The sequence below is a fragment of the Aedes aegypti genome, chromosome 3, assembly GCF_002204515.2.
Source record: "Aedes aegypti strain LVP_AGWG chromosome 3, AaegL5.0 Primary Assembly, whole genome shotgun sequence".
In the NCBI taxonomy this organism is placed as follows: domain Eukaryota; kingdom Metazoa; phylum Arthropoda; class Insecta; order Diptera; family Culicidae; genus Aedes; species Aedes aegypti.
In genome coordinates, this window is record NC_035109.1 from 165,425,604 (window position 1) to 165,436,213 (window position 10,610).

At 37.3% G+C, this 10,610-nt stretch overlaps 1 protein-coding gene across 1 annotated transcript; it reads right to left on the bottom strand.

Annotated features, from left to right (window-relative positions):
* Window positions 1-7,521: 7,521 nt before the first annotated feature.
* Window positions 7,522-8,612, bottom strand: LOC5563949. Its single transcript, XM_001648226.2, has 4 exons — window positions 8,398-8,612; window positions 8,143-8,340; window positions 7,889-8,085; window positions 7,522-7,826 (listed from the first exon to the last, which is right to left on the bottom strand). Exons 1-4 carry the CDS (start codon window positions 8,449-8,451, stop codon window positions 7,541-7,543), a joined length of 735 nt encoding a protein of 244 aa, XP_001648276.2. The 5' UTR covers window positions 8,452-8,612; the 3' UTR covers window positions 7,522-7,540.
* Window positions 8,613-10,610: the final 1,998 nt, after the last annotated feature.

Consider the following 10,610-nt stretch of genomic DNA (forward strand, 5'->3'; position numbering starts at 1 on the left):
AACTTCTAGGTCTAGACAAGGATTTGGACATGGTATAATCCTGAAAGTTTGTGAGGATACTAGAGATATATCCCCAAACTAGATTTCATAACCAAAACTCGTACCAGTTCGTTGATTTGGTTGAAATAATTGAATTTCTGTAATATATCAAGAAATTCCTTAGGAAATTGCATACATTTAGGCGTCTTCTGCGTTATTCTTGAAATTTAAACATTCATTATTTCTATAAATATTGTATTGTTAAGAATTTGGCAAGCATATTCGGATTCAGGGAGCTCAAATCTATTATGTAAAGTTGTTTTGAAAACTAACAATAATGGCGTTGATAAGTGATCAATTTCACCCCGAAATGAGATCTCCCGATTTTTGATTTTAGACATATTTTTTAGCACTAAAATTACATTTGTTAGAAAATTTCGGTACTCGAGTCAATGAGGCTCACCTTCATACTTGTTTTCCTGCATTCAGTTGTTTGACACTGTCAACATTATAGAAATCGGACAAGAAAAACCTTGAAAAGTGATCAATTTCACCCGAAATTACGGTACTGAGCTTGTCGACTGCTGGGGTCGCTGCACAGGCGGTCGCAATTAGACGAGCAGTTGGGAAGAATCAACGTTGCTGGATATGTCGAGAGTTTGTTGGACCCTATCCACGAAGCTGTGATAACAACAGCGCGAGAAGTGATTGGCGCTGGTCAACGACAAAGACGAAACGACTGGTCAGATGAAGAGTGCCAGAGAGTGACAAATATGAATAATGTCGCCAGAAGCCGTACGCTTATAGCCGGTACCCGACAAAACAGAGAGTGGTAAAGGGCAGCGAGAGCCGAAGAAAAGCGAATTCACTGCACAAAGAAAAGGCAGCACGAAAAAAGTGTGGTAGCTGAAGCTCAAGAAAGCATGAACCGGAAAGATATGCGAAGCTACGGTCAATGATGCGCGGCACAATACCGTACCAGTGCCATGTGCAATGATCGAGAAGGGAATTTGCTGATCGATAAAACGGCGGTGGCTGCCAGGTGGAAAGAGCACTTTCAGCAATTTTTGAACGGTGAAATTGGAAATTTAGCGAGGAACAGGATGAACATTGATGATGACGATCAAGCTGTGGACCCACCGACCATAGGAGAGGTTAAAAAGGCTATCAGCGAGCTGAAGAACTGTAAGGCTGCAGGGAAGTACGAGATCCCGGTCGAGCTTCTAAAATTCGGAATTTAGCAGCTTTATCAGTCGATCCACCGAGTACTTCTGAAAGTATGGCCTCGTACGTCCAATCTACAAGTAAGCGCACAGACTGGAGTATGTAAATTACAGAGGAATTACCCTGCTGAATTCGGCGTACAAAATTATGTCGCGCATCCTGTTTAACAGTCTGAGGCCGCTCGAGGAGTCCTTCGTCGGCGAATACCATGCTTATTTTCATGAGGGCCGTTCGACAACGGACCAGATGTTTAGCTTGCGAATGATCCTAGATAAATTCCGGGAGTATGACCTGCAGACATACTATTTATTTATTGATTTCAAGGCGGCGTACGACTCAGTGAAAAGAAATGAGCTTTGGCAGATAATGTCTGAACATGATTTTCCGGCGAAACTAATTAGGTAGGCTGATACGTGCTACGCTGCATGGTTCGAAATCAAGTGTTCGGATCGCAGACGAGGTGTCAACCTCGTTCGTGACATTAGACGGGTTGAAGCAGGGAGACAAACTTTAATTTTTTTTTTTTTTTGAATTTCTTTATTAGTATTATTCTAAACATTACATTCATTTCTTATATCTAGGTGTTCTGTGCTATTAGACAACACTATCATCCTAATTTGGTAAAACAAATTTAAGATTTTATTAACATTTTGTTAACAACATATTACATCCCAGTAAACACACGATCGTATATGATGGGATATAAGAGTACAAATGTGGAGGCGATATACGTACATCTTGCATGCAGCCTTATGGCGCATGTACGTATATCGCCTCCACATTTGTACTCTTATGCGCTATCGTATACGAGTTTGTGTTTACTGGGATTTCATTTGCCGTAGCAGTTCAGATTTTTTACAGGTGAGTTGATTTCACCTGCTTATAAGAAAAAAAAAACGTTTTCAATTCACTTAACCTGAACATATAACGCATTAATCGTGGATATAGAAGATTTTTGCCTGAAATTATTAATTATTTTATTTGACATTTGTTCCAATGTTTCAACCAGAGTTGCTTGCTGTCACTATCAACGCGTGAAATTTGCTGATTTGTACAGGCCGACTGCGATACAATTCGGATCATTCCATATCACATCAACGTCATGCTCTCTACTCCATCACCAGTGCATTGATGGCGATAGACTATGGATATCACTGATGGTCCAAGTTTAGCCTTAAATTAAGCATCTAAATTGGCAATTTATCAGTACAATATTCTTGATAGTGCTGCAGATGGATTGAAACTGTGTGTTGGTCACTGAAAAACATTAATAGCGTGGGTAATTACCACGTGATCACTCATTCTGCTGTGATTGTGATCTAGAGTGCGATGTCGCATCACAGCTGTTGGTTGTCAGATCCAAGTGATATTGATAGTTCGCAACTGATATTTATAGTTTTAGTCCATCAGCCATCAGCTGATATGACCGATATTGTGCAACTCTGGTTTCAACATTAGATATTCTATGTAACTCATTGGTACTATACCAGGGAGGAAGCTTCAGAATCATTTTCAAAAATACAAAATCAAAATCATACAAAATTCTCTGTAGAACTTTCTTTCTTGGTATTACAACAGCTAGTCCATATTGGTACAGCATACAACATGGCTGGCCTGGATATTTGTTTGAATATCAAAAGCTTGTTCTTAAGACAAAATTTTGATTTTCTATTAATAAGGAGTAGAGACATTTTACATATATATTACATTTGGCTTGAATACCCTCAATGTGATTATTGAAAGTTAAATTCTTATCAAACATGAGCTCTAGATACTTGACTTCATCTGACCAATTTATTGGAACCCCTCTCACCGTGACAACATGTCTACTTGAAGGTTTCAAATAAAAAGCTTTTGGTTTATGTGGGAATATTATAAGTTGAGTTTTGGAAGCATTGGGAGAAATCTTCCATTTCTGCAAGAATGAAGAAAAAATATCCAAACTTTTTTGCAATCGACTACAGATGACACGCAAGCTTCGTCCTTTGGCGGATAGGTCTGTGGCATCCGCAAACAAGGATTTTTGACATCCCTGAGGTAACTCAGGTAAGTCAGATGTGAAAATATTGTATAATATTGGTCCCAAAATGCTGCCTTGGGGAACACCAGGTCTTACAGGAAGCCTTCCAGACCTTTAAAGTTTACTGTTCTTAATTGCACACGAGGGTGCTATTAGGAGATCTGGCGTGCAGAGAAATGGCACTTTTATCACAAGTTCGCACATGCTCCTTGGCTTTGCGGACGATATAGACCAAATTGGAATCGATCGCAGGTCAGTGGAAGAGGCCTTCGTGCCTCTGAAGAGGGAGACAGCGAGGATAGGCCTGAACATTATTTGTACCAAAACAAAGTACATGGTTGCAGGTAGAGATAGAGTCAGACATGGTGGTGTAGATGCTAAGGTTTTGATGGGGATATGTTTGAAGTTGTTGAACATTTTTTTTTACCTTGAAACACTTGTGATATGTGACAAAGACGTTTCTCGCAAAGTGAAAAGACGTGTTGTGGCTGCGAATAGGGCCTTTTACGGACTACGTAACCAGCTTAGGTCCCGCAGCTTGCAAACGGAAACAAAATTCGCCCTGTATAAAACATTTATTCTTCCAGTGGCTCTCTACGGGCACGAAGCAGACCGGAAAGCTCTCGGTGTTTTCGAGCGTAAAGTGCTGCGGACGATACTCAGTGGGAAACTCGAAAATGGTGTGTGGCGCAGACGCATAAATCACGAGTTGTATCAAGTGTACAAAGATGCAAATATTATCAAGCGTGTAAAATAAGGCAGACTTCAGTGGGCTGGTCACTTAGTGCGAATGTCGAAAGAAAGAATGGCGAAAATAATATTCAGCTGGGAAGTAGGTAGAGGTCGGTGGCTTCGGGGAAGACCACAAATACGCTGGATGTACGCAGTGGAAGAGAACCTGGCGACCCTAAACGTTCGTAGCAACTGGAGAAGTTTCGCCCAAGACCGACGAAGATGGAGCTCTACGATACGCACGGCAATTGCCTGACGCTACGATGTAGCCATCAAGGTATCAAGGTAGGTATGGTGCTTATTCAATGCCTGTATGCATCAAGCTTAGAAACAATGAAGTTCCATAAAATGGGGTAACTTTGATAATGCGGATATCTCGCACTATGACCCACCACATACAAAACTAAATAAGATAATATATGTTAATCGGTTTAGCAAAACGAATGCAAAAGTAAAGAATATTAGCATGACACTTCATGTTCGAGTTATTTTCTTTTAAATTGAGAACATGTGCGACTTAATATACGAATATTAAAAATTGATGCAACTTTAGCAAACAATTTCAAAATGTTTACGAACAACCTGTTCTACAATCACTATTTGATGTAGTTTTGAATAGTTCATCACTTATATTTGATAGCCTAGTTACAATAGAACTTGAATAGTTACAATAGAACAATAGAACGAGAACCATTTTTACAAACTGGGATCATTTTTGTAATCTAAGTAAGAAATTTCCATACAACGATAAACGCCTAAAGGTATGCAATGCACTATAAATGTTCGTAATCCATTCAATTTTGTTTGATTTTTGCTCCATTATCAAAGCAACCCCAAAAGCAGTCTTTCCATGAACCGAACCGATGTAGGTGAACATGGTCCAAGGCGCACTGATGGGGTGAAATGGCTCACCCCATTAAAATATTGCTACAGAATTTCCATGTGTATTCTTTGCCAAGCGATGTTAAAATATGTTTACCCAAGAGTTTCCGCTACAACCCTTGGACATAAACTTATAGATTTTTCCTTAAATTCCCGGTGAAATTCAACATTTTTCACTTTTTTGCCTAAATATTAAGGTTTTTCGATGATTTTATTAACGAATAAGCGTTTCCATACCACAGAGCAATCTCATGGAGAAACATGGTAGCTTACTCATAGTTCTCCATACTAAATGGCATTTTACCCGACCCATTCGGTCATTTTGAACAAACCTTTATTTTTCAACCATTTTTTCTACACGATTTAAGACCGTATAAAAACTCAAATTTGGGAAATGTTTTCAATGTGATAGTTGCTGGCTATTCTACTGATAGTGTCAGGACTTCGAATGATGTTAAAATGTAGAGCTCATTAAGAGAAAACGACACAAATCCTTAACGTGGCATTTGCCCTACAACTTTGGTTTGAGCCTTGCAACTTGTGTTGAACCGCAAACGCGCTTCGTCTCTGTACCAGTGTATTAACCCTCTAATACCCAACCCCGCCTTTAGACGGGGTACACTTTGGAATTTTGTGTATTTTTTCGTAGCTCGGAAATTAAAATGATTTTATTTTTGGCCTTAACCTTGACTCATAACACGCATATAAGAAAAGTTTTTTATGATTTTTGAAACTTTTTTGTATTATTGAAAATTATTTGAAAAATTGTATTCTTATATAACCTACAAATGCCTGGGATTCATTCAACGTGTATTATAAAAAATCGTACCTTTTATATTTTTCTACGATCAACCTATTACAGAAGAAGAGCCTGATGGTATTGAAATGATTTCAAATATGTTTTTCCGTTAGTTACACGGAAAGTAAAAAATGTTCCAGAAAAAAATTAAAAAAAATCATATTTGCAAGAGTATAGTAAAAACTCAAATTTTTATTATTGTCAAAAATCAGTAACCAGAAGAGGCTTCAAGAAAATATTGAAAAGGATAGGGATGTTCAAAAATAAAAATAATAAAAATCAAAAACCAAAATTCATAAATTTGCGAAGAAAAATAAAACATTGCCCAAACCGTGTTTAGAATGATTTTAGATAACGAAAAATAATATTTAGATCGAAAACAAAAATTTGGGTATTAGAGGGTTAAACCGAACCCTGTACATGTGTACTTCGGTTCAAATAATGCCACAAAGCAAGCAAACAGAGAACGGTTGAAATCCACGCGGGTAAATTTCTACGATCATATATGGAACTTCTTGGTTCAAATCGCAAGACCCTTGAAGCTTGAATAAATGTTTCATTTAAGCAAATCAACTAGATCAAAAAGAAACGATGTTTTTACTATATCAAACAACAAGACACGTTAAGTAGAAATTGATAAGCGTGGATATCAACAATTTTCTGTCTGTCATCGTTCTGAACCTCGGATGCAACCGAAGATTTGCACCAAAATTTGAATCGCGGTTGCAATCGAGGTACAAATGGACCGGTTATCGAAAAGGCGTTTGCACCGATGTTCACTTTACACATGTTTGGGTTTAGGCTCAGTTTCGAGCGTTTCGGTTTGCACACGAAAACAGAGTACAAGGAGAGTACGAAACCGCCTGAACCAACGTGTTCGGTGTTCGTTTGTGAAGACTGTCCCAAAACAGAAAACCGACTTTCGATTATATGAAAAATTATATATGCATTCAAAATAAATCTTTTGGCAATCTATCAACTGCAATCGATAGCTAGGGTGCCATTACTTGTATTAAAAATAAAAATTAAAAATTTTTGAAACATCATGCATAAATATTCAAGTTTTCTGCATGAGCATGATTGACGCAGTTGCTACTCCTTTATTGCAAGAACAGCTGTAGTTACACATGGAATCAATAGATGCTACTCAGGATCAGTAGCATCTTCAATGTGTAAGTACTGGTGCTCTCATTATTATAACAAACAATATCGGTGCCGGCTGCGTCCAAATACAGGTCAATTTGGGAATCGGAGAGATGTTTCTTTTTTTTTTTTTCGGAAAACGCAAACTGGAAACCATTGATCCGGATTCCGTCGATCGCCCTCAAAGGAGCATGAAACAGATTCAACGGATCAAAAACTACTCCATGCATAAATATTCAAGTTTTCTTCGAAAAAACTATCAAAGTTACCCCGTTTTACGATAATAGGGTTTATAGGGTGTCCCAGAAAGTGTGGGCACGACTTCACCATACTGCCATTCTTAGACCAGTGAAGATAAAAATCTGATTTTTACACATTTGATTACTTTGCCCAACTAGAGTAGACTGCGATTTTTTTAATGTAATTATTATTGTATTGACTACGTAACATTTCTTTGAAGCATCTCTTGGCTATAAAATTTGATATTTTGAGTATATCACTATTACGTTTCAAACCTGTCATATATATATATTGGGGTATATGTAATATATGCAAACTCCATTAAAGACCATGATTTTTATTCGAAAATTCACCAAGTTTTTTGGGATACCTTTTTAAGTGTTGTTTTGATAAGTGATTTAATACGTTTCAAGATCATTGTGGAAAAAAGACGCGCTCCAGTTTGTAGATACCATAAGTAAGGAATATTTTTTCAGAACACTTTGTAAAAATCAGGATTTTATAGATAAATAACAAATATATTACATAAAACTAGAAAAGGGACTGGAATACTTCCCTAGCGCAAGCTCAAGTAGCGAAAACCCACAGGTGGGATACATTGATTGACACAAAACTTTGTTCCGTCCTTTCCGGTGCGCCTCATCGTAGATTCTATGGTCACTATGTTCGAATGATAACACTTTAGACTTTGGATAGCTAAACAATGTCCTTAGCATTTCCGCCACCATGTTGGATCCCTTCTTTCCAAAGTATTGAGAACTTTCGCACAGCGCTCGTAAAACGCATTCCCGGCCACTGTATCCCATGCTAGAATAAAAACATATATTTAGAATATATCGTTTTCACTTCTTGTTTTTCTTGCTACTTACTCGTTCATAGCCACTTCTAGTTTTTGATATAAATCACGTCGATGCCTCCGCTGCGCCATCGGTTTTGGCTCCATCATCTCACTCTGGAAGCTAAACGTCTGGTTGGGCAAATTGTACGCAATACCCCAATTCATAGCCCAACTGAACATTTGATAATTGGGATTTCCATACACACCAACAGTCATACAGGCAGCAACCTGTTTGTTTTAAAATATCGTTATTCCCTGAACACGCACATGTCACCCATAACTTACCGAAAAACTTGAACCCTCGGGGAGTACAACGAATCGTTTTCGCCGAGATAGAACTTTTGTGGAAGTTGCTTCATCCAAGTAAACAACATTCGTTTGATTTATAGGACTCACAAGTTCTCTTTCGTTTTCGGTGGGTTCCCAGGTCAAACAATTTCCAATCGAGAACGTCCCCAATGCCAGTAACAGTAGGAAGCGGTTCTGTAAAAGCGTTTGTTATTAATATTTTGTTAGACGTTAAGAAATTAGAATTTTTACCATTATATTCGGTTGCAACCTACCACTCAACACTGAAAACACTATCTTTATCATTAGAGTTCAAAGCTCCAACTGCCGAAACGTGTTTGATTAGAAGGAACGATTGGTGTAACATTCTTCTTCCCGGTTGATTGTCACTGGGCCATGCAGGCTTTAATTGAGGTGATCAAACTACATACAGGTTGGAATAAACTATTAGTAGACTCTGTTATTGTTACTTGCAACAACATAGCTGCTTGGATTTATTAATGTTTAATGAGAGTTGTATGATGTTCATAAGTAATGCAACCGATAAAAGTTTCATTGAATACTATAAGAGTTTTGTTGAACTCTGATAAAACAGCATCAAAACTAATCGCTTAAAAGTCTTAGGGACCGTCCATAAATGACGCAGCATTTTTGAATTATATTTACACCCCCTCCCCCCTTGTAGCATTTCATCACAAATGCTAATACCCCCCTTGGAAAATACGTAGCATATCAAGCACCCCCCCCCCTCTATATTTTTTTTATTTGTTTTCCTCAACAATTGAACTATAACGAAACAATGAAATTGAATAATTACTGACTGAAACGTCAGGATAATCTGTCGAATCTGATGAAAATTATTTGGAAAAGAAACTGTGTAAGTAACATAATTTTGTTTTCTAGTTTCATACAGGTTAATTTAATTTGTAGGTAGTACTTTTACTGTTGAAAACATAAAACAAGTTTACAGCTGAAAAGGTAGAAAAAAGTGTGAAAATTGTAAGTTGTGAAAAATTAAGTGATTAAGACTATTGATAGAGCTATAACGCTATATTTGATGTCTTAATTATTATCCAGGCTATTCCAACAAGAACTTTGATATATCAAAACAGAGTTGATTGCGCGGAGATCTCCTGTAACATTGAACTCAAAACACTGCGGAACACGTTTTTGTCTCAAGCACCAATATATTCCTTCTTACAAAATTAAGGGTTGCTGAATCCATTGCTGTTTTAAAAAACATAGCACGTCTAGTTTTTGAGATATTGACTGATACTAATTTTTACTATTTCATCAGCTTGTATGGCCATTTATTCGCCTAATTTTTCACAGAATGCAAACTTTATATGTGTAGCAGTTATTGTCAACCAAGTTCATAATACTCTTGTTGCTCAAAAGTTGTTTTTTAATGTTTACAAAAATATTGTATTTTGTAATATAAGCGAAGTGAAGAATTTTGTATGGAGACTGAAAACATGTTGGAAAAATCGATATAAACTAAAATTAACCGTGAAATTTCAACCAAATTTTATCTCAGATGAAAGATAAAATGATATTTTGCATGTTTGGTGGATTAGATCGCAAAAAGTATCTCCTGGTGACTGACTGGATATGTGAGTGTGTTGCAAGCCAATCGTGCCTCAGGCTGGTCCATGTAAAAGACTGGCACACACCACACACCTTCTAAGAGGTTTTTTCCCAAGACGGTATCCAAGAAAGATCGCCACCGTTACCTTTCACAAATGGGTCAAAAAATCGAAGGTATGGGTCTCAACAAGAATCGTAAAGGGATCAATAGTAGAAAATTAGTACTGAAAAGTATTATTTTTGTAGCACTGAGATGCACTGTTCTATTGATTTAGGCAGTTCTGAAAACATCAAGGAGCAGAGAAAATTGGTGTACGCACATCACGAAGGTACGATGCGCAATAAATAGCGATTTATTTCTATATGGTTCAATCGAGGATTTAAAAAACGCTCAAAGCATTCAAAACAATTGATTGTATTATTCATAAATGTTTTAAAACTATCTTGAACCGTAAATTCATTCCAGCAGCTTTGAAAGTGTTACTTGGTAGCGCTATTAAACGGGCAATATATAGCATGTCAGCTGTACAGTAGAGGAAAAGCACTAATTTTAGACCTACAAGAATTATAGAATCTATGACGAAAGGTCGAAAGACAAGAGGTCAAAAGGACAGAAGGTCGGTTTACCCTGCGTGATGATATAATACTACTGAGTTTATGGACAAAAGGTCGTAAGACAAAACGTCGAAATAACAAAAGGTCGAAAAACAAAAAAGGAGGGACAAAAGGTCGACCTTTTGTCCATTCGACGTTTTGTCATTCGACCTTTTGTTCATAAACCCAGTAGTATTATATCATCACGCAGGGTAAATTCATGTGCCATTTAATAACTGGGGTATACACCAAGTTGTTTTTTTTTTCTACCTTTATTAACGAGA

What these genes read in the sequence shown, in the direction of transcription:
- LOC5563949 (XM_001648226.2), bottom strand. Translation starts at nt 8,451, where the DNA reads ATGATAAAGATAGTGTTTTCAGTGTTGAGTGGTAGGTTGCAACCGAAT. An exon ending in GGTTGCAACCGAATATAATG is followed by an intron (nt 8,341 to 8,397) that starts GTAAAAATTCTA and finishes ACGCTTTTACAG; the next exon opens with AACCGCTTCCTACTGTTACT. An exon ending in CCGAGGGTTCAAGTTTTTCG is followed by an intron (nt 8,086 to 8,142) that starts GTAAGTTATGGG and finishes TAAAACAAACAG; the next exon opens with GTTGCTGCCTGTATGACTGT.